This window comes from Physella acuta, unplaced genomic scaffold, assembly GCF_028476545.2.
Source record: "Physella acuta isolate Inbredline_101_S28 unplaced genomic scaffold, ASM2847654v3 ptg001576l, whole genome shotgun sequence".
NCBI classification, from domain to species: domain Eukaryota; kingdom Metazoa; phylum Mollusca; class Gastropoda; family Physidae; genus Physella; species Physella acuta.
The window spans coordinates 8,231-34,199 of NW_026733090.1; the positions used below are offsets into that span (position 1 = coordinate 8,231).

General features: G+C 39.3%; 1 protein-coding gene and 1 pseudogene across 1 annotated transcript in view; one reads left to right on the plus strand and one right to left on the minus strand.

The window, feature by feature from the left end:
• The first annotated feature begins 372 nt into the window (after nucleotides 1-372).
• On the plus strand, nucleotides 373-500 carry LOC131928960 (uncharacterized; annotated as a pseudogene).
• An 11,618-nt stretch (nucleotides 501-12,118) lies between these two features.
• LOC131928957 (carboxyl-terminal PDZ ligand of neuronal nitric oxide synthase protein-like) overlaps nucleotides 12,119-25,969 on the minus strand; it is a gene marked incomplete at its 3' end in the record, with an annotated part of 48,416 nt that continues 34,565 nt past the window's right edge. The window contains exons 3-5 of the mRNA XM_059285139.1: nucleotides 20,702-20,791; nucleotides 13,679-13,737; nucleotides 12,119-12,227 (exon numbers count right to left, since the gene is read on the minus strand). Of these exons, the coding sequence (XP_059141122.1) occupies nucleotides 12,119-12,227; nucleotides 13,679-13,737; nucleotides 20,702-20,791 (258 nt within the window). The remainder of the gene's footprint in view (nucleotides 12,228-13,678; nucleotides 13,738-20,701; nucleotides 20,792-25,969) is intronic.

Below are 25,969 nucleotides of genomic sequence, written 5' to 3' on the forward strand. Positions count from 1 at the left end.
TTAGTGGGTGATTACAGGGACCTGCGTGACAACAGGTGGACAGTGACGGGGAGAGGTGGGAAGTAACTCTAGACAAAGGGAACTAACTCGGCGTGCAATTAATTAACTTGATTTTCTTGATGGTTCAGATATTTAAGCGCGTGTTTTTTTTGTTTATCATTTCATGCATTTTAATAAAATTAGTGTAATAATATATAATCAATAATATTAATCAAAATTTATCTTCTCATTATTATTTTTATCCTGTAAAATAAATACTGACACCATTAAAAATGTTACAGATACTTTTTATAAGATTCCCAAAAGTACCTATCATCGTTAATTATTCGGCGGTTATTTTGCTTTCTCTATTTAAAAAAAAAAAAAAAAAAGATCGCTTCTCGGCCTTTTGGCTAAGATCAAAGTGTAGTATCTGTTATGGATTTACACGGATCTTAGCCATTTGGTTGGCCAGCCCTTTATAGGGCTGGCTGCCGGGGTCGAGAGGCGGTCAAATCTACTACTCTAACTCACGCAACTCTCGCCAACGACCGCTGTGGGGTTGCTCCCACACATCCCTCGATCGCACATGCTCTCGAGACGAGTCACCCAGTACTTGTACTGGGTGACTTCAATATACGAGTGGCTAATTTTCAACCTTCTTTTTTTTTCAGACTGACGACACCCATCTAGGAAAAATCTTAGGTAGGAGGTCGGTCAAATCGCCAACAAATCGAACTCATCTACTACGTCAAACGCATCTACCTCGCTTCCAGCAAACTCACTACCATTCTGTCGACACCCACCTAGGAGAAATCTTAGGTGGGAAGCTTACGTCAAACGCCAACAAATCGAACTCAGCTACTACGTCAAACGCAACTCAACAATTCGAACTCACCTACTACGTCACACGCAACTACCTCGATTAACAAATCGAACTCACCTAATACGTCAAGCGCATCTACCTCGCATCCAACAAACTCACTACCACCAAGACGACACCCACCTAGGAGAAATCTTAGGTGGGGGGCTTACGTCAAACACAAGCAAATCAACTAAATGCCTCTCAAAGACCAACTAATCAACTTACCTAACACTCGACACAGCGCTCACCTCGCTACCCTCTCCAAGCTCCACTCCATCGAACAATACTACCACCAAGCCAACACACGAAGATCGACGCCTCACCAACACATCGATCAACGCCTCAACCACGGAACATCCCTCACTAACACTCCCAAAGCACAACTACCAACCAAGAAGAAACCACTAACCAACCAAGATTGTATCACGTGCAAGAACAAAGGCCAAAGGACGATAAGCGATCATGTTTTGTATGTCATGTACTTTATGTTATTTCAAAGGAAACCAAGAAACCGGAAGTCAAGTAAATCAAGGAAACAAGAAAATATAGAAAGAAACCAGAAGTGAATCAAGAAACACAAGGAAAATAACACAAGCAAGAATTAAATTCTTTTAAATATGTATAATATTCCATGTATGTATATAACCATGCAACCTTCTCTTACTGCCTCCCTGCGCGAACAGGGTAGACAGTAAGTAAGGAATTTTATTAAACACAAAAAAAAAAAATTAAAAAAAAATCGGGTTTTATTTTAAAGTAAATTAAAAAATTTAATGCAAAGTATGGTACAGTTACACCAAATAGAATTTTTGTTGCAAATACAACTGATGCAGAACTAAAACAGTATTTTTCTGCATTTGGTGCTGTCAAAGATACTAAGATTATAACAGATCGATCAGGAGTTTCTAAGGGATATGGATTTGTTACATTTGAGAGTCAAGAAGATGCTGATAGAATAATAACAAAAGAGTCAGATAATCTCATTTTTAAAGACAGAAAATAAAAAAATTGGCTCTGCTGTGAGGAAACAGGGCTTACAACGTCCTTATGATGCCAGCATTCCACCTGGATCTGTGCTTTTTACTAATCGTGTTCCCTATACCTATCACAATGGCATGGCGATCTTATAAACTCCAGATGTAAATTATCCATTGGCTCAGCCTCAGTCAAATGCAACAACAGCTGTCATGATTCCACCAAATCAAGTTTATATGACTCCCCAGTATCCGTATCAGCAGGTATGTTTGCAGTTCATTACAACCAGTTCCTGCAAACCCAGGATACATTTGGGCAACTATGCCAACAGCTGCATATGCTCTTTACCAAACACCCCAGGCATATCAAGGTGCTGAGCTTGCTGATGCTACTTTTGTTGACAGAACAACAGTAGAGACAAGCAGATATGATGGCAATGTGATCATTGTAGAACAGACATTGGCAAACCGCATCCATTATCCCGTGGTAGACCAAACTTCAGTAGAACAGACATTGGCAAACCACATCCATTCTCCGTGTGATCCCTGTAGAACTGACATTGGCAAACCGCATCCATTCTCCCGTGTGATCCCTGTAGAACTGACATTGGCAAACCGCATCCATTCTCCCGTGGCAGAGGTAAATGTTACTTCAGACCAAACCTTTTATGGCAAAGTCGAGAGATAGCGCGCTAGTAGAGCTGGTAGAGGTGGTCTGTATAAAACATGACTAAGTCGACTGGGAATTTTGGTGGAGCTAGTCTGTATATAATAGGGCCGAACAGTCGACTGGGAATTTTGGTAGAGTTGGTCTGTATATAACAGGGTTGAACAGTCGACTGGGAATTTTGGTGGAGTTGGTCTGTGTATAACAGGGTTGAAGTCGACTGGGAATTTTGGTGGAGTTGGTCTGTGTATAACAGGGTTGAACAGTCGACTGGGAATTTTGGTGGAGTTGGTCTGTGTATAACAGGGTTGAAGTCGACTGGGAATTTTGGTGGAGTTGGTCTGTGTATAACAGGGTTGAAGTCGACTGGGAATTTTGGTGGAGTTGGTCTGTATATAACAGGGTTGAACATTCGACTGGGAATTTTGGTGGAGTTGGTCTGTATAAAACTTGGTTGAACAGTCAACTGGGAATTTTTGTAGAGCTAGTCTGTACATAACAGGGTTGAACAGTCAACTGGGAATTTAGTGGTATTGGTCTGTATAAAACAGGGATGAACAGATGTTTCTGTATGGTGTCCCCATTTGAACTAACCTGAGGTCAGCCACATGCCATGCGGTCTTTAGTTTTCCCTACAGAAATAAGGGACCCATAGTAGCAGGGTGGGCTAGGGCTGGATGGGCTTAGAGCTGTGTGGGCTTAGAGCTGTGTGGTCTTAGAGCTTTACTCATAACTGTGAGGATTTTCTACAAACTAGAGCTCGAGAATCTACCATAAAAAATATATGCCTTACATAACTAAAATTATTACAGATATTTTAATTTTTTTAAGACTACGTATGTACTACTCTACATAGTACTAACGTTGAAATACGAGGAAACTGAAGGTTAAGCAGATTAATGAATGCAACGTGTACCTGGTGTATGAAAATATACTGCCGCTCTGGGAGTTGAAGAACTCGATCATGATTTGAGAGAAAAAGGTGAAACTACTTTAGAGCGTTGTTTTATTGTAATGTTCCGGAGTGGGGATATTCAAAGGCAAGACGCGATAATGTCAAGTGTTTACAGTGATGGTGTATGGGGAGATGGTGAGTGAGGGAGGGGGCGTGTAGGTTGTTTGGTGCTTGTGGGATCTGGTACATAAGGGTACATGCAGGGGTCGGGGGTTGTGAGGTGACGAGGGAGGAGGTGAGAAGGTGAGGCGTGAATGAGGTAGGGTGTAGGTAGGGTGTGGTGAGGTATGTGTTTGTGTGTTGAAAAATACACGCTGGGGGTTATGTGGGAGACTATGTATGGGGAAATGTTACATTGTATAAGTGGAAAGGTATACGCGAGGAGAGGGGGTTGTATGGAAAGTCATATGTATGGACAAGCTGAGAATTATATGTTTGAAAACATCATCGTGGAAAACATGTTTACACAGACTTAGACTAGTTGTGTAAACATGTTTTGAATAATATGATAATGGATATAGTAGGAAGGACATGAAAATATCAATAACCAACCCGACGTAGTACGTCCTTGGACGCGAAATTTAAACAATTTAAAAATGAGAGTTTAATTTAAATAGTTATTAAAATGAGAATTAAACCATTTGTAAATTTATCTCCCACCGACACGCAGTAGACATTGGATACATCGAACATTCTAGAGAAAAAATCCATCAGAAAATCCATGAGGAAATCCATGAGGAAATCCATGAACTTAATAAACTAAACCCCTTATCTCGTGTAGAAGAGAGTGTATCGCCAATGGAAGACTAAACATCAATTATCAACGCACACTTCAACACAAATCGCCTGTAACTTAATCCTGATCACATTAATACCCTCGATGATCGTGCGATAATTATCCGATAACGTTATCGACAAACTCCATGCAATTATCCCCCTCAATGGGATGTGAGTATTGACGTGTATAACACAGGAGATGGTGTATCAAATGATTTGAACTCATGTATAATGCAAGGTTCGGGTAACCACAAAGATCAATGTTTGGCATTGTGTGACAGACTAGGTTTGAAACATTGCTTCAAATTTTACAACAGGAAAAAAAAGTGATTTGATTAAAGCACCTCAAATTGCATATTAAGCGAGTAATTGGACCTTGTTAGTTATTGATTTAATAATACTAAAACTAAAATATCACTAGTTTGATTACAACCTGAAAGAAAATATTTTCCAAAAAAATATTGAATATTGAAATTTTGAAAGAAATTGTAGGAATTTCGTTGAATTTTTGGCAATTTAATTTCAAAACATGAAAATACACGGATTTATAAACCAATAACTAATTTATAATTTAATAATGATGCACAAAACTCTTTTTGTTTAATAAAACGAAAAAATTAAATCACATTTGAAAACGACTCATCACCATAGCAACAAAGTCCATTTGAGACGATTCATAACACCATTGCTCACAATCGGCCGTTCACTTTCCTTACTCAGAAAAAAACAAACACACCTCTCACGTGACTACCACGTGATTATCTACCCCAATCCAATCAGGTTAGATCGCATTATCCCATTGAAACAATACCCGCCATCACCACTGATCCCACTCTACGCAACAGCATCCACTGATCACGTTACGTCCAGAAAAAAAACAACAACACTAGCATCAGAACGAGGCTGCAACCCATCAATGCAGAACATCAAACTCCTTCATAACACGCACGGTCCTAGAGCCAGTAGAATCATGAAGCAGCGACCCATTTCTCACGTGTGCTGCTCACCTTACTGCTTGGTTTGTTTTACTCTATTTACAAGACCAGGGAAAAAAATCACTCCAAATTTACCCCCCACCCCCCTTACGTTTTATCTAGCGTATACAGTTCTCGCTCCCGACCTCGACACGATTTCACGGCTTCACCTACGGCACCATTTCTCCAACAACTTCCGGCATTCTTTTTATTCTTCTTCCAATCCACCCCATCCAACTCTAACACCCCTTACCATCACCCCCACCCACCCCTATATCACATTCTATAACACCCCCATCCGCAGAAAATATTTCATTACAAATCCCAGTCCCTCGAGGCGAGTACGAGATTTTCTTTATCACCGTAAACACCCCCCACCCCCTCACCAAACGCTAACCCATCCCCTTCCTTTCCCACCCCTCTACCTTTACTGGAACCATCCCCCAGCAAATCGCACAGAAAAATCTACATCTAATTTTTCAACACCGCATTTCCGTTATTTTCCTACCTGTCTTATTCTCTCACCCCCCCCCCCCCCCACCTTAAGACTCACCCCACCTTTTAACCCTCCGTTAACCTCCGCTCCCCTAAGCTCATTACCTTAGTTAAGCCCAGCATTAGCGTGGCGAAATTTGGCAAGTTTGATCAATCACATTAGAAATTCCGATCATTCGATTCCACTCTCAGCACGAACTCAGCTTTTTATCAAGTCCCACTACCCCCGCTATCTCGGCGGAGAAACGCTATTTATAAAAAAAAACAACTAAAAAAAAAACTTAAAAAAAAAAATTATTCAAAAACCAAGCCATCCAACCATCAAGCAAACTGTAGCGTGCTCTAGACCAATCAATCTCTACCCAATCACTGTGACGGATTTTAGAGCTTATTTTCTTGAAAAAAAAATGAAAAAAAAAGTAAACTTGATTTCAATTTCACCCTTCAAAGAAAGTTTCAAGAGTTCAGAACTGTTGTTCCGCATGCTCTTATCAAACTTCGCTTAATCATTTTAAGGCGACTTAATCTAAAACTCCTTCATCTAGGAAACCGGGGTAAAAAATTATATATTATTATTTAAAGAAAACTTATTGAATGGTATCTCTATACTCCTAAAACTCAACTTTGTTTACATGTTTGAATATTTATTTGTTTGTCTGATTGACTACTGTAGAGGATCTACGCTATATGGAGAACCTTAAAATAGTATGTAGGTAGAGAACAATTTTTGTTTTCAGACAGACTGTTAATCACAATTTTATTTAAAGACGTTAATTAATTTATTGATTTATTCATAGGTAGATTAACCACATTAATTTTAAAATTTTAAAACATTGACTAAACTTTGTGTGAATAGTGACGTCACATGATGTGTTTACTTTTTAGTACAATACATGGCGACTTTTGAATATGGGGTCTGGTTATTTTGTGATGATTAGCGACAGACGTGACGTCATTTATGGATGACCCCCAAAACCCACAGTTATCTAACTAGTTAACGGGTAGTCTAGTTTTAATTAAAAGATGCAAAAAATTTACATTCTAGGTCAGAGTCTATTTTTAGAATAAAATGACGCTATGACTGTAAACATGAATTGTCTACAGAGCTTCGTGGTGTTATACGGTGCCTATTGTGATACGGAAAGTGATACGCTTCGTGGTGTTATGCTGTGCCTATTGTGATACGGAAAGATATAAGTCTTACAGTAACCACACATGACTCACGCGGGCGCGCGTGCCCCAGGTGGTGACCTAGAAAGTTCTCACGCTACAACAAAGGTAGATTAGCACAACAAGCCAGGTACAGGGCAGTACAGGCAGGCACGCGAAGACTGTCCTGATTTCTGGCGCCCCTCCCCGGGGTATCAATCATTTCCTGCCACAGTTTGTAACGTGGGGACAACGCCGGGCCGATTAGTGTCTACTGGCATTAGTACAAGAAATAAATACAGAGGAAACACTCCGCGGTGGAGAAATATATATTGTATGCTTGTGTGACTGATAATAGCTCGGTACTATCTCTTTCACTCTAGCTGTCTCAGTACTTTAGATGTATGCATTTATTTCTGTGCTCGTATATAAATTATATTATATATATATATATATATATATATATATATATATATATATATATATATATATATATATGTGTGTGTGTGTGTGTGTGTGTGTGTGTGTATTGTGAGTTCGTAAACTTGTGTGCAACAGTACTTTAGTAACGTAATCAAACAATATAAAGATGAAGGATTTATATTTTGCAAACTTGCAATAAATGATGGTAGTTTTAGTGACCGATAACACTGTAAACATATTATTCAAAAATAAATGTTGGCCAGCATTGACTCTAATTGGATTTATTGAGCTAGATAGCACTTGCTAGTATGGATAGTTCCAGGAGAAAGATATCTAGAATGCTACAAGTAAAGTAGCACTAGCTAGTATAGATAGCTCCAGGAGAAAGATACCAAGAATACTACAAGTAAAGTAGCACTTGCTAGTATAGACAGCTCCAGGAGAAAGATACCAAGAATACTCAAGTAAAGTAGCACTTGCTAGTATGGATAGCTCCAGGAGAAATATATCTAGAATACTACAGGTAAAGTAGCACTTGCTAGTATAGATAGCTCCAGGAGAAAGATACCAAGAATACTACAAGTAAAGTAGCACTTGCTAGTATGGATAGCTCCAGGAGAAAGATATCTAGAATACTACAGGTAAAGTAGCACTTGCTAGTATGGATAGCTCCAGGAGAAAGATATCTAGAATGCTACAAGTAAAGTAGCACTTGCTAGTATGGAAAGCTCCAGGAAAAAGATATCTAGAATACTACAAGAACTGTTACAACCAGGGTTGGAATGAAAATGTTAAACTTGACCTTTGACACGGTGACCGCACTTGCCCCCAGCCCTGCAGAAATGGAACATTTGAAGGTCATGTTTACAGTTTGGTGTGAGGGCCGGGGTGAGAGTAGGGCTGGGGTGAGGGGGGGGGGGCAGGAGTAAAGTACAAAACAAATTTCTATTCTCCTTCCTTACCTGAGGTGTACGTGAAACATGAAGTTACCTGACACTGTGGTTGTAGTTCTCTTACACGTCATGTTTGTGTGGCGGGGGGGGGGGGGGGGGTGGGGGGGGGGGGGGGGTGGGGGGGGAATAGTTCAGGGGTGCCAAGAATCTAATATATATACAGTCTTAACACGAATGGCGATCTCTTTTTCTCTCTCTCCCTCTATGTTATATATATATATACATATATATATATATATATATATATATATATATATATATATATATATATATATATATATATATATATATATATATATATATATATATATATATATATATACATATATTGTAGATGAGTATTTCCATAACGTTTTTATCCTCATTAACTCTTTAGGCACAATGACAGAGAAAATGTAACTGAGGGACGATACAAAATCATTCCAAACATTGCTGAAAGCAAGTGTTGGGATACACAAGGTAAGTAAGTTATTGAAAACTCAACGAGAAACTCAGAAATCGATAATAATTCTATAAACTAACGGGTAGATACTGGTAGTGTGGCATAGAGATAGAGCTTTAAAATTCGTGTATAGTAGTTTTTCTATAACGATACATTAACTTCTACTCCAAACTTTATTTTGTAGTGAAACTAAGCAATCTGTGTTTGTGTTAATTGCAGTTCTACTTATTTTTATGTAGTCAAAATATGTCCACGTAATCTAGCCAGCAGGCTGTGAATGTGTGTATTAGTAGAGAGAATACGTCATCCAGGACTAATGGTTGACCGAGTACATTTGCCAGATAGACCTTCTTAATTAGATTTGTAAGACAGACCTTGTTAAATAGATTTGTTAAATAGACCTTGTTAAATATATTTGCCAGATAGTTCTGACCAAGTAGACCTGCCAGATAAACCTAGCCCAGTAAATTTGCCAGATAGTTCTGATCCAGTAGATTTGCCAGATAAACTTGACCCAGTAGATTTGCCAGATAGTTCTGGACGAATAGATTTGCCAGATAAACCTGACCGCCCAAGCTGATCCAGATGTCCATCTTATCACCCAACCTGTGTGGTCAGATGACCTATCACGTGATCAAGGAATCGTGGGTTGTATATGGAGGGGGGGGGGAGAAGTCTTCAACAAACACCTGGCTTTTTACTTGCACTTTAACCTTTTACATGTATTACTGCCATAACAGACACTCCCTTATCTAGCGGTAAAATTATGTCCGTGGTTATAGTTTTCATTATAACTTTAACTCATTCAACATCTAACATTAGCTCTAACTCAATCGACGTCTAACTTTAACACCACAACAAACACCACCAAGCTTTAGATCATAACCCCCATCTTAATTATAACCCCATCTCCATCATAACCTCCCTCTCCATCATAACCTCCCTCTCCATCATAACCCCCATCTCCATCCTAATTTCTCCAGCAAGTCTGTATTTTATTCACTAGATTTCATGTAAAGTACACAAAAAGTACAATTTTATCTGTCCTTTGTTAAGACTATAAAAACTCCATTACTGAAAGGATTTTAAAAGATCGAAGATGGAAACATGTTGGACGAACGTCGGATTAGAGTCAGTATCTTTTAAGGGGGGTCTCCAGATGTGTCCTCAATAGACCCAACCGAGAATAGTCTTGAATGGTTCGTGAAATATTTTTAAAAATAGGGTGCGATGTTATTAAATAAATGTGTTTAAAACAGATGGATTGTTGGGTCTTTGTAGGAATATTGAAGATTGGACATATTTGAATGTTTTAGTAATTTCGGTAGCTAAACTAAATTTTATAGAAAGGAAAAAAATAATTTGGTTGATCAAGTGGGAATGGAAGCGCAAACAAAGACATTCTGCTGTTCGACAGGCTAGCATAGATTATAAGGAAATATAGCGCACGCGCAGTGAAGTAATATTTTATATTATTAATATTAGCAATAGCAGACGTGATACTTTAAAACAGGGGTCTCCAAACTACGGCCCGCGGGCCAGATGCGGCCCGCGATGTCCTCTCATCCGGCCCCTCGGAGATCTTTTTGTGCACGGAAAAAACTTTTGTTGGTGATGGCTGAGGAACTTTGCCCAGAAAAATCAAAGACAAGCCTGAAAGAAACTGGCCCCCGAACTGAAATTTGATAGTTAATGCGGCCCTCGGACTGAAAAGTTTGGAGACCCCTGCTTTAAAAGCATATTGACCTGGAATTTTTTATTTGATATAAAAATTATTAAAATACGGGGACATCTACCATGGGAATTTATGTGTATAATGAAAAAGTATTCTCAAAGTCAACTTTTTTTTTCCATTTTCTCTGCCTTTGCAACTTTTACATCATTGATTCCCAGACTATTAAATTTCTGAAGTTTTTTTAGGCTTAAGGTTAAAAAATAAATACATTTTACGGCCGCTATGATGGCAGGCAAAATCGAAAAAAAAAGCCCAACATATTTTGTTTTTAATCCAAGTCAACAATAATAATGTATCCCATCTCATCAAACTCGGCTGCCTCCATTCAGCATCAAATGTAAACCAGAATGTTTGTTTGGTGACGTGTCATATATCACATGCTAGAACATTAGTTCAAACACAAGGCAATTTTTATTTGACGAATAGAGAACTAAGTGTACACTACTGCGTTACTATTGATAATCAAAACGGGCTAGTAGTCAGAGGCGTAGCGATTGTGTGTGGGGGGGGGGGGTACATATGTCCACGGGCGCCGACCCTAGGGGGCGCCAAAATAGGTTTGAAAAAAAATTAAAAGCTCATTTCAGCTGCAGTTTTCATTATAAATATAAAAAACATATATGGGATGAGGGCGCCAAATTCAAAGTTTGTTCCGCGGGGGGGGGGGGGGGGCGCGTCAAATTGAAAGTTTGTTCCCGGGCGCCGGGAAGGGTCGCTACGCCTCTGCTAGTAGTCATTCGAAGAGGAGTTTGAAGAGTCTCTTACACATTATAGCGACCAACGCTTTTACTAAAACAAAAACTCGCTTTACATTTTTGGTTCTTTCCAAAGCTTATTCTTATCAAGTTTAAAAAAAAAAATGTCATCATATATTCAGAATATTATTCCAGGCGGCTTTATGCCAGAACAATTTTTACTCAGTATGACAGCGTCCTTCGCGTGACGCGGTCGGATGCGGCATACAAAAATGTTTTTTGAAATATCCAACATCAACGGGAACAAAAAATAAAAACATCATATCTTGGGTCAAGGTATTAAAAACTTCTGCTTTGAAATTATGATTTTTTTTGTCAGGTGACATTCAAGCTTGACACACTAGATCAGACACTCACGCGATGCAAAGTCTATGTCTGACCAGCTTATGTCATGGTGTAATGTCTGTCTAACGTCTGTCTTACGGTATAAGACAGACGTGGCAGGATGCAGAAATTAGATTTAAATTGTCAGGAAAAATCATGTCTTGTAGTATTTTGGGTTAAAATGTCTGAAAATGTATTTGTTATTTGTTGATGTAAAGTGATGTTATCAACTTTCTATTTGTGCTCTAGATTAGCATGGACACTGGGTAACATGCCCGATAAGTATTAAAGTGTTTGATGATTCAAGGTAAAATAGCTATGTTTTAGTGTGCATTAGGGACTGTCTAACTTGACTTAAAATAAATTAAATAATTGAATTAAAAAAAATTGTGACGTGTGAAATTTTGACGTGTAAAATTGTGACGTGTGAAATTATAAAGTGTGAAATTGTAAAGTGTGAAATTGTGACGTGTGAAATTGTGACGTGTGATATGGTGACGTGTGAAATTATGACGCGTGAAACTGACGTGTGAAACTGTGACGTGTGAAATTGTGACGTGTGAAATTGTCACATGTGAAATTGTGACGTGTGAAAGTGTGACGTGTGAAATTGTGACGTGTGAAATTGTGACGTGTGAAACTGTGACTGACCTTCTTGTAAGCTTTAAAGACGTTACACTTGAAGACATTAGTGGGGCCGTCACGTGCTATGTAGCTCCAGATCTTTAGGTCTTGGGAGTCGTGTGAAACATAGAAAATTCTGGAAAGAAATTTACATTTCAGGTGAAACATATAAAATTCTGGAGAGAAATTCAAAATTTCAAGTAAAACATAGAAAATTCTGGAAACGAATTCAAAATTTCAGGTGAAACAGAAAATTCTTGGAACATAAATTAAAACTTTCAGGTGAAACAGAAAATTCTAAAAATAAATTCAAATTGTCTGTTATACGAAAAAACAAAAACAACCAGGTGAAATATATTACCCTTTTTAGACAATTAAACAGAAAATAAACATACCGATGACATATCGAATTTTTGATAAACGTTGCAGATTTCAAGATAATATGTATCTTACGGTATTTGAGGTATACTATAGGTATATCTAGTTTTGGTCTACCTAAATATAGCTACAACCTGGAAGTCTAAAAAACTGATGCATCCTATTTGTGGGTTGACAACTAACATATAAATGGGATGGTGTACTATCATACAGGTGGGTTGACAACTTACCTATAAATGGGGTGGTGTACTATCATACAGGTGGGTAAACATCTTACCTATAAATGGGATGGTGTACTATCATACAGGTGGGTTGACAACTTACCTATGGGATGGTGTACTATCACACAGGTGGGTTGACAACTTACCTATGGGATGGTGTACTATCATACAGGTGGGTTGACAACTTACCTATAAATGGGGTGGTGTACTATCATACAGGTGGGTTGACAACTTACCTATAAATGGGGTGGTGTACTATCATACAGGTGGGTTGACAACTTACCTATATATGGGATGGTGTACTATCATACAGGTGGGTTGACAACTTACCTATAAATGGGGTGGTGTACTATCATACAGGTGGGTTGACAACTTACCTATAAATGGGATGGTGTACTATCATACAGGTGGGTTGACAACTTACCTATATATGGGATGGTGTACTATCATACAGGTGGGTTGACAACTTACCTATAAATGGGGTGGTGTACTATCATACAGGTGGGTTGACAACTTACCTATAAATGGGGTGGTGTACTATCATACAGGTGGGTTGACAACTTACTTATATATGGGATGGTGTACTATCATACAGGTGGGTTGACAACTTACCTATAAATGGGGTGGTGTACTATCATACAGGTGGGTTGACAACTTACCTATAAATGGGGTGGTGTACTACCATACAGGTGGGTTGACAACTTACCTATATATGGGATGGTGTACTATCATACAGGTGGGTTGACAACTTACCTATAAATGGGGTGGTGTACTATCATACAGGTGGGTTGACAACTTACCTATAAATGGGATGGTGTACTACCATACAGGTGGGTTGACAACTTACCTATATATGGGATGGTGTACTATCATACAGGTGGGTTGACAACTTACCTATAAATGGGGTGGTGTACTATCATACAGGTGGGTTGACAACTTACCTATAAATGGGATGGTGTACTATCATACAGGTGGGTTGACAACTTACCTATAAATGGGGTGGTGCATCACCAGTAGCCGGCTTTCCTCTAGTGACCAGTTGGATTTCTGAGGAAGACAAATTTAGTGATGTGTAAAGAATAAGTAAAAAAAACAGTTTTACTGATGTCTGAAAAATGCATTTTATTAATGTCGATGTGTGGTAATTAGGTCGAGTTTAAAAATAAACCAACAGAGATTGTGAATAATCAGAGAGTGCTTTTAAAAAAGAAGAGAGAATCGTCTTTGCACTTTGGACAGTTATGGTAGTAGAGAGAAAAGTAAAAAAAATCTAAATAACTGCTGCTTACATATCGTTATTGGGTGGACAAAAATGTTCTTGATGCAAATTTAGGAAAAAAAGCGGATTAAAGTTGAAGTCAACAAGCCATATGGTTCAAACATTTGAACACTTGATTGTGTTGGAGTATATCCCTTCATATTACAATTAAGAACGAAGAGGACAGTCGGTCGCATAGATAATTGGGCGTAGTACAGGAAGTATGTAGAAAATAAGGCATATAGCAAGTACACAGTTTAGCACTTACAATTACAAAGTAGTAAATAATATGTGTTCGAATCAAAAGTGTATAGTAACATCAAATACATGAAGTAAATAGTCAGGAACATGTTGAAACGATACATATTATTTAGAAAATATATGAAGTATTAAAAACATAATATGTACATGAAGTATACAATATAAAGACAAATGAAGAGCTTATTTGTATTATGTAAACTTCGTTTAAAATGTATTGAAGTAAAATAAATTACAAAACGCTTATAGAGTAATTAAAGTATAGACAAATTCAGTAGAGAATAAAGCTAAAGTAAGAACCCCCCCCCCACCTCCTCGATAATGAGAACAGAATTAGAGCGAATGTACCAGAAGTTGATCAGAATACGAAAACAGACAATACGAGGACAGACAATACGAGGACAGACAATACGAGGACAGACACCAGGACAGACAATACGAGGACAGACACCAGGACAGACACCAGGACAGACAATACGAGGACAGACACCAGGACAGACAATACGAGGACAGACACCAGGACAGACAATACGAGGACAGACAATACGAGGACAGACAATACGAGGACAGACAATACCAGGACAGACAATACGAGGACAGACAATACGAGGACAGACAATACGAGGGCAGACAATACGGGGACAGACAATACGAGGACAGACAATACCAGGACAGACAATACCAGGACAGACAATACGAGGACAGACAATACGAGGACAGACACCAGGACAGACAATACGAGGACAGACAATACGAGGACAGAAAATACGAGGACAGACAATACCAGGACAGACAATACGAGGACAGACAATACGAGGACAGACAATACGAGGACAGACAATACCAGGACAGACAATACGAGGACAGACAATACGAGGACAGACAATACGAGGACAGACAATACGAGGACAGACAATACGGGGACAGACAATACGAGGACAGACACCAGGACAGACAATACGAGGACAGACAATACGAGGACAGACAATACGAGGACAGACAATACGAGGACAGACAATACGAGGACAGACAATACGGGGACAGACAATACGAGGACAGACAATACGAGGACAGACAATACGAGGACAGACAATACGAGGACAGACAATACGAGGACAGACACCAGGACAGACAATACGAGGACAGACACCAGGACAGACACCAGGACAGACAATACGAGGACAGACACCAGGACAGACAATACGAGGACAGACAATACGAGGACAGACAATACGAGGACAGACAATACCAGGACAGACAATACGAGGACAGACACCAGGACAGACACCAGGACAGACAATACGAGGACAGACACCAGGACAGACAATACGAGGACAGACAATACGAGGACAGACAATACGAGGACAGACAATACGGGGACAGACAATACGAGGACAGACAATACGAGGACAGACAATACGAGGACAGACAATACGAGGACAGACAATACGAGGACAGACATCAGGACAGACAATACGAGGACAGACACCAGGACAGACACCAGGACAGACAATACGAGGACAGACACCAGGACAGACAATACGAGGACAGACACCAGGACAGACAATACGGGGACAGACAATACGAGGACAGACAATACGGGGACAGACAATACGAGGACAGACAATACGAGGACAGACAATACGAGGACAGACACCAGGACAGACAATACGAGGACAGACACCAGGACAGACACCAGGACAGACAATACGAGGACAGACACCAGGACAGACAATACGAGGACAGACAATACGAGGACAGACAATACGAGGACAGACAATACCAGGACAGACAATACGAGGACAGACACCAGGACAGACACCAGGACAGACAATACGAGGACAGACACCAGGACAGACAATACGAGGACAGACAATACGAGGACAGACAATACGGGGACAGACAATACGGGGACAGACGATACGGGGACAGACAATACGAGGACAGACAATACGAGGACAGACAATACGAGGACAGACAATACGAGGTCAGACAATACGAGGACAGACACCAGGACAGACAATACGAGGACAGACAATACGGGGACAGACAATACGAGGACAGACAATACGAGGTCAGACAATACGAGGACAGACACCAGGACAGACAATACGAGGACAGACAATACGTGGACAGACAATACGGGGAAAGACAATACGAGGACAGACAATACGAGGACAGACAATACGAGGACAGACAATACGAGGACAGACAATACGAGGACAGACACCAGGACAGACAATACGAGGACAGACAATACGAGGACAGACAATACGGGGACAGACAATACGAGGACAGACACCAGGACAGACAATACGAGGACAGACAATACGAGGACAGACAATACGGGGAAAGACAATACGAGGACAGACAATACGAGGACAGACAATACGAGGACAGACAATACCAGGACAGACAATACGAGGACAGACAATACGAGGACAGACAATACGGGGACAGACAATACGAGGACAGACAATACGAGGACAGACAATAGGAGGACAGACAATACGAGGACAGACAATACGGGGACAGACAATACGAGGACAGACAATACGAGGACAGACACCAGGACAGACAATACGAGGACAGACAATACGAGGACAGACAATACGAGGACAGACAATACGAGGACAGACACCAGGACAGACAATACGAAGTCAGACAATACGAGGACAGACAATACGAGGACATACAATACGAGGACAGACACCAGGACAGACAATACGAGGACAGACAATACGAGGACAGACAATACGAGGACATACAATACGAGGACAGACAATACGAGGACATACAATACGAGGACAGACACCAGGACAGACAATACGAGGACAGACAATACGAGGACAGACAATACGAGGACAGACAATACGAGGACAGACAATACGAGGACAGACACCAGGACAGATAATACGATGGCAGACAATACGGGGACAGACAATACGAGGACAGACAATACCAGGACAGACAAAACGAGGGCAGACAATACGAGGACAGACAATAGGAGGACAGACACCAGGACAGACAATACGAGGACAGACAATACGAGGACAGACACCAGGACAGACAATACGAGGGCAGACAATACGGGGACAGACAATAGGAGGACATACACATAGAGGACAGACAATACCAGGACATACACATAGAGGACAGACAATATAAGGACAGACAATACGAGGACAGACAAAAGAAAAGATTAGCAGAACGTCTGACGAGAGATCTGACAGATTGTCATAACAAAAGTGCAGTACATCTTGTTAACTGACGGAGTTGTTCTGTCAGGGATAGGTGTGTTTACGTGTTCAATCCATTCTATGGCTGATTGTTTTTGATAGATTGCCAAATGGATTAAGGAAAGACGAAACAGATTGAAGCGAATACAAAACATTACAATAATTCAATATATAATCAAGGTATTATGAATTTATAATTAGAACCAATGCAGAGTTAGGATGAATTAACGGCTGATTGATAATTGACCTGAGGTTATTGTCTAGGATCCGAAATAAATGGGGCGGGTATCGCTGTGGAGAGGTTTCGATAGGTCTTACCGTCAAACAAAATGTAAGCTCAATGGATGAGGGTTGAAGCATCAGGTTCTATACACTTTACCTCAGTGAGGAGTGAAGCATCAGTTTCTATACACTATACCAGAGGGTTGAAGCATCAGTTTCTATACACTTTACCAGAGGGTTGAAGTATCAGTTTCTATACACTTTACCAGAGGGTTGAAGCATCAGTTTACACTATACCAGAGGGTTGAAGCATCAGTTTCTATACACTTTACCAGAGGGTTGAAGTATCAGTTTCTATACACTTTACCAGAGGGTTGAAGCATCAGTTTACACTTTACCAGAGGGTTGAAGCATCAGTTTACACTTTACCAGAGGGTTGAAGCATCAGTTTCTATACACTTTACCTCAGTGAGGAGTACATCAGTTTCTATACACTTTACCACAGTGAGGAGTGAAGCATCAGTTTCTATACACTTTACCACAGTGAGGGTTCAAGAATCAGTTTCTATACACTTTACCACAGTGAGGGTTGAAGCATCAGTTTACACTTTACCAGAGGGTTAACTACAGTGATGAGTGAAGCATCAGTTTCTATACACTTTACCAGAGTGAGGGTTCAAGCATCAGTTTCTATACACTTTACCAGAGGGTTCAAGCATCAGTTTCTATACGCTTTACCAGAGTGAGGAGTGAAGCATCAGTTTCTATACACTTTACCACAGTGAGGGGTGAAGCATCGGTTTACACTTTGCCACAGCGAATAAATTTAAACTTGACACATCAACACACATCTCTTCCCACGTCTCGTATCGGAGTTTAGACAGTTTTCAAAACACATAACAAAACTATATACATAATATTATGTTGGTGCTAAGTAAGACTCACATCAGACATTAAAGCTGATATATATTAGTAGCAAATTTACCACATTTAGTTAAAAACAATATCATTTTGCTCCGCGATTCCTTTAGAAGTAACAAAAGTTTTTAAATAAAAGCTTTTTGTTAACTGTATAAAATTCTAATATCCGTAAAGGTTTTGCAATAAAATTTTAATGGTAATTATAAATAATTTTATAAATAAAGAGTTCAGATGAGGGCTATAACTTTGTAATTGTATATTATCTAAAATAATTATTAACAATTTTTATTTTATTTTTTAAGTATTAAATTTATTCCAGATTCTAACGACATTTTAAAAAATGGTTATGAGGTATCTCCCTTTATAATATTAAACCTATTGGATAGTAGCTCGGAAATACATTATATTGAAATGTATTTTAGCATAATAAACCAGGGGTCGGCAACCTTTTGAAACGGAAGAGCCAAAAGTTACAATTTTTAAAATATCCCTGGTGTTAAAGAGCCACTAACAATTTTTTATTTCAAGTATTTTATTTTTTTATTAAGATTATTAGTATTTGTGCAAAGAGCTGGAGAGCCGCATCTTGACATCAAAAGAGCCGCATGCGGCTCGCGAGCCGCAGGTTGCCGACCCCTGTTATAAACAAATATGCAAACACTATACGTGTGAGTAGTAAATGTAACCAAGGAGATGTCAGCCAGCACCATAAGTGTGAGTACTACGATTGACTGAAGACATGACAAACAGCACCATAAGTGTGAGTACTACCATTGACCAACATGACAGCAAGCACCATAAGTGTGAGTACTACCATTGACCGACATGACAGCCAGCACCATAAGTGTGAGTACTACCATTGACCGACATGACAGCCAGCACCATAAGTGTGAGTACTACCATTGACCTACGACATGACAGCTAGCACCCTAAGTGTGAGTACTACCATTGACCGACATGACAGCCAGCACCATAAGTGTGAGTACTACCATTGACCGACCACATCCAGCACCATAAGTGTGAGTACTACCATTGACCGACATGACAGCCAGCACCATAAGTGTGAGTACTACCATTGACCGACCACATCCAGCACCATAAGTATGAGTACTACCATTGACCGACATGACACCCAGCACCATAAGTGTGAGTACTACCATTGACCGACGATATGACAGCCAGCACCATAAGTGTGAGTACTACCATTGACCGACATGACAGCCAGCACCATAAGTGTGAGTACTACCATTGACCTACGACATGACACCCAGCACCATAAGTGTGAGTACTACCATTGACCTACGACATGACACCCAGCACCATAAGTGTGAGTACTACCATTGACCGACATGACACCCAGCACCATAAGTGTGAGTACTACCATTGACCGACCACATCCAGCACCATAAGTGTGAGTACTACCATTGACCGACATGACACCCAGCACCATAAGTGTGAGTACTACCATTGACTGAAGACATGACAGACTGCACCATAAGTGTGAGTACTACCATTGACCTACATGACATCCAGCACCATAAGTGTGAGTACTACCATTGACCGACGATATGACAGCCAGCACCATAAGTGTGAGTACTACCATTGACCGACATGACAGCCAGCACCATAAGTGTGAGTACTACCATTGACCGACCACATCCAGCACCATAAGTGTGAGTACTACCATTGACCTACATGACATCCAGCACCATAAGTGTGAGTACTACCATTGACCGACATGACAGCCAGCACCATAAGTGTGAGTACTACCATTGACCGAGATGACAGGCCTCTATTGTCGCACGTGACACTATGTGAGCGGCTCTATTATCATTTAGATTGGCACCGCGGTTTTTAGAGGGAGCTGCCATCTCCACATCCCCCCGGGGATTAGCGTAATAGTACAAGCCTTTCGTGAACTCTAGCTAACGGCCGACATTAAGTGCCCGTATTTACAAGCTGTGTACATTGGAAAACTCGTTGAATGGCATCTCCATTATTAGCTTTACATCTAGCTGATTAAGTACAATTTACGTTCTGTTTACATGTTCATCTTTTAAAAAAAAATATTTAGAGTACACACTATTTAGTATAGTAGTTAGAAATAGCTTACCTTTTTCTTACGAAGAGTAACCTTGACCCCTTCAACTGACACGGTCAGGATGACTTTTTTCTTCTTGATAGCTTTGGCCTTGAACTCATACTGTTGAATAAATGCAGAACAGTTCTAATGTAAATGTAAGCAAAAGATTGTTGTTTTCTACGCAACGTTTAAAATGGAAATATTTTTTGTTTCGGTTTTCGTGAAATGAATGTTTTTAAGTTGATCTCAGGTAGGAAGATGTTGATACTTGAAAGCGCGTTCTTTGTTTACAAAACATGTCAGATTATTTTACTCTCTCAGTTCCATTTGTCTAAAAAATACTATAAGTTAGTAATGATGCAAAGTTTGTTTCATTTATTTTAACCAAATTTGTAATGTTGCACTGTATGATACACTGGTTATATAATTTCGCAATCGAGAGTCCCGGATAATTAAGTAGGTACCACGTCGTAGATTGTACCTGAGTCTACCCAGCTCTTAACCGTACCTGATATCAGTATGTACCCAAGTCTAACTACTAAAAAAAAAGTCCCTGGTCGACCCTAAAGAGCTGAGTGCTACTCAGTGGCGTGGCGAGGTCGGGTGTCACCCGGAGCGGCACTTAATGGTGTCACCCCCCAAAGGCGTAGCGACCCTTCCCGGGACCAAACTTTCAAATTTTCGATTTGCACCCCCCCCCCCCCTCAAACTTTCGATTTGCACCCCCCTCAAGTTTTTCTCTATATATTTTGCTATTTTTTTGCCTTGGTGTCACCCCTCCCCCCCCAAATGGTGTCACCCGGTGCGGTTCGCACCCCCGCCCCCCCCCCCCTCGCTACGCCTCTGGTGCTACTTTTAGAGCTGAATAGGTTGTTAAGTCATTAAGACAACATCATTTGATACTGCTTTATATTCTCTTCTCCTTCACACAATCAAATTAAAGGGACAATTACTGTACACTCACTGAGCACTTGAACATCACTCAACTAATTCACGACTACACTCTGAATTTAAACGTATATTTAACCTTTACGAATTGAAGATAAATCGGGCAGTATAGATTAGAATTTAGCGCCCTAAATTTAGACATTAAGGTAGGCACTCTTGGGGTAATTAGAGTTTAATCCCCTTATCAAAACAAACACTTCAACACAATATCCCACGGGATTAAAGCCAAGCTTTGAGCCGATATTCAGAAACTTTACAACAAATCCTTAGACACTTTTGAAAATATTCCAACGCACGGATTAAGTATATTACGCTATAATCTGAAACACTAATACTCTCTGAAATATCTGGCGGATAATCTGTGTAAAGCCGCCCCAAAAACAACATGAAAACGCAGATAATTCCAGATAAGAGATATCAACAGCTTCTTGAGTTGCCAAGGTCGCTAACCGAATCACACTTGACCTAGCGCTCGATTCCACGCGATTAAAGAATATTTGTTTTTTAGAGATCGGGAATTTCCGATTTCTAAACATGTGTTTTGTAAGGGCTTACTCCACTTTAATTAAATGATAAATGCTAAGAGTGAAGTTAAATCAAAAACGTGGCTGAAATAAATGGGTTATTATTTAATTGGAAAAGTTGCTTATGTTTTAAATTTTTCGTATCGTAATGTTCGTTGTTTTGATTGGTTGATAAGTAGATTAAAATATTATTTCGGTGACGTATAACATATCTGTGGATGATGAGGATTATCCGAATGCGATTAACAGCATAAGATTATCAGCATTTGACTGTTAAAATGTAACGAGCCGGCCCGCGGCATAACATACGCCGCTATTTAGTTGTTTCTAATTTTCAATAATTCATAATTTGTGAATTCGACAGTACCAACGCTGACACTGAAAATATTTCTTTAAAACACTATAAGTAGCTCGTTAAGGACCATAACCCCCCCCCCCCCCCCTTTCCTCCCCCCCCCCCCCCCCTACGTTTAAAATCGTTGGCTCTGCTTGTAAACATTTAGAGTGAACACAGCTCACTAAAACCATGTAGGGGTGGGGAGGTAGGGAGAGCGTTTGCAGCTTGTTTTCTAACGGCTCGAAGAGGAGAATTATATATATAGATTATTCGCAAGTAAATATAAGGAATAGGTTATCAGTAAGGACTAGAAAATATTGTCAATATATTTGATTTAAACTTGAATCATATTATCCACCTGTTTTGAATTACGTTTTTAACGTTTAAAACAACGAAACATTTGACCTGAAGCATACAGACTTAGAATACAAGACAGCAACTCTCAACAACTGACCTACAGAACTACAAGTGCTGAGGCGTCTTACACACTGTCTTGAGAGGTGTATTTAAAGATCAGACATTTTAACTTACTGCTGTTATTTTTAGCGTGATAAGGTATTCAGCAAATTGAATATTTATTACAAGAACAAAAAAGTCAGGCCAGTTTGTACAGTTCAGTAAGAATTTTATTGAACATTTTTTACAGTTCAGTAAGGATTTTATTGGACAGTTTGTACAGTTCAGTAAGAATTTTATTGGACAGTTTGTAAAGTTCAGTAAGAATTTTATTGACCAGTTTGTACAGTTCAGTAAGAATTTTATTGACCAGTTTGTACAGTTAAGTAAGAATTTTATTGACCAGTTTGTACAGTTCAGTAAGAATTTTATTGACCAGTTTGTACAGTTCAGTAAGAATTTTATTGGACAGTTTGTACAGTTCAGTAAGAATTTTATTGACCAGTTTGTACAGTTCAGTAAGAATTTTATTGACCAGTTTGTACAGTTCAGTAAGAATTTTATTGGACAGTTTGTACAGTTCATTAAGAATTTTATTGACCAGTTTGTACAGTTCAGTAAGAATTTTATTGGACAGTTTGTACAGTTCAGTAAGAATTTTATTGGACAGTTTGTACAGTTCAGTAAGAATTTTATTGACCAGTTTGTACAGTTCAGTAAGAATTTTATCGACCAGTTTGTACAGTTCAGTAAGAATTTTATTGGACAGTTTGTACAGTTCAGTAAGAATTTTATTGACCAGTTTGTACAGTTCAGTAAGAATTTTATTGGACAGTTTGGACAGCGAAACCAGTACGGGCTTGATTGGAAAAAAAAAGATTTCATTAAGATTAGCAATTTTTATTAGCACGTACAAAAACGTAATTTAATTTCCTGGTTCCGCAATGAAATTCTAAACAAAAACTGGTTCCTTCCAATAAAAATAAGCTTAAATTTTGAACGTGGGATTTTTTTCACGAACCCGACAATCTAATCACAAATTTCAAACATACTCAGTGTTGGAATTTAATCATTTTTTTATGAAGAGTTTCGATCTTCCAGTAGTCTTGTAGCTATCCGTTGCATGAATGGACTACTAAAGACAGCTTGTTGTAATAGCCTGTTCAGTAATATAGATGTTTTGATATATTTCTGTTTGATAACTTTGAATATGGTCTATTTTCAGGCTTGACTCCTAGCCAAGTAGGAACATGTTTAGGACTATAAGGCGTAGACTATTTCTCAAGTTTTGTGTCTGAGCGCAGTTTTAGTTAAGATTCTTGTCTCAGTACTTAAAGGTGACCCACATATTAACAGCCAAAAGATTACCAACAAAATATCTAGACACAAGGTGACCCCCAAAATATCTAGACAAAGGGTGACCCCCAAAACATTAGGCCAAAAAGGGTCCTAGAAGTAATGATGATCCTTAAAATATCCAGCTTATTCTTTCTTTCTCTCCTTCGTTCTTATTTCTAGTGTTGGAAGAAATCCCCTCCAATTCCAATAAGTATTACGAGTCAACTTGTTAAGCGTCATATAGGTCGTTGACTCCGATTTCAGCCTGCTTTTCTTTATGCAGTTACTTCTACAGCCTTTGTCCAACCAAGAACAAGCTACAAGGCAGCAGTTGTTTGATTTTGGTGTTGTCTCTCCTTGATGTGTTGCTGTCCCCAGCTATCGAGCCTCATCTGCCCGACGGTTCGAACTCGCGAGTTTTCTTTCCATGAGCTTAACCGACCCTACCATTCCGACCTCCTATCCAGCCTCATAATAACTATCAAACACCCATTAATTGCAACACGCCTTGGTAATATACAATAGGCAAACTAGCAATGGAAATTTTATCTAGTAACGATATAAGCCAAATACAGAAAACAAATATTGTCTTAGATATGAGCTAGTTACCTAATTGATTAATAAGATTAACACATCAAAATTGTACGGAAGTGACGTAACAAATTACAATGTCAGGATTTAACACTGAAATAATAATTTCAAAATAATTAGACTTTAATGTAAGCTTCTGAAATCGCTCACCATAAAACCCCAGAAAGTTAAATTGCAAGTGCGAGTTTAATCTGTATGATGGACGACGGTTCTAGAGTACAAATAGTTTAACGTCCCGACCACTAGTTCAAACAGATAACACACAACTCAACTCCCAACCAAACCTCTACAAATACAATTTTTTTGTTAGTAGTTCACTCTATTGAAATTCATAATGGAAAACTCATGTCAGGGGAGAAAACCAAATCACCGTGTCGTTTAGTTAGTCAGCAATCACCGGCAAGCCTCGCCGCAGTTATCTCACTAAAAGCCCTTGTACACTTTCCCCGAATTTCGTATCGATTCAAGCACCAGCTACCAGGCTCTGGAAGTTTCGGGCGACGAACAGCATTGTAACATTGATTTCAGATCAATTTCCGGTCCATCAGAAAAACCAACACGGCCGTTCCATCGGAAAAGAAATAAGAAACCGTTCTCGGCAAATCGGCTTAATTTTTCTCCCTCACGTAATGGCCAGTGTCCGGCCTGTGCCAACAAGCTTACCGGTGACAAGTGAGCTCTGGTCAAGGGGTCACGGGTCACTGCAGATGGCGGGCAAACTACTCGACTCGGTTCTCCCCCTTGATTCTACCTGACCGGTAGCGTCCCTTGTTACCGCGGGTCTGCCTAAGCCGAGCTATTGACGGATTAGATTAATCTCAACCCACCTACCACCCCATCAGCAACACGAGGCAAGGGTGCGTGAGTTTACTTACGTTTTCAAATGTTTACAATTTAATCAATCTTCAAAGAGCTGAATTGCATTATTTCGTCTTTGAAAACTGGTTTTGGATTATTGCAAATATTTTTTATAAAATAAGTCCAATGATAGTCAAAATACCGAAAAGAAAATCTCAAACTATGAGGATATATATATATATATATATATATATATATATATATATATATATATATATATATATATATATATATATATATATATATATGTATATATATATATATACATATATATATATATATATATATATATATATATATATATAT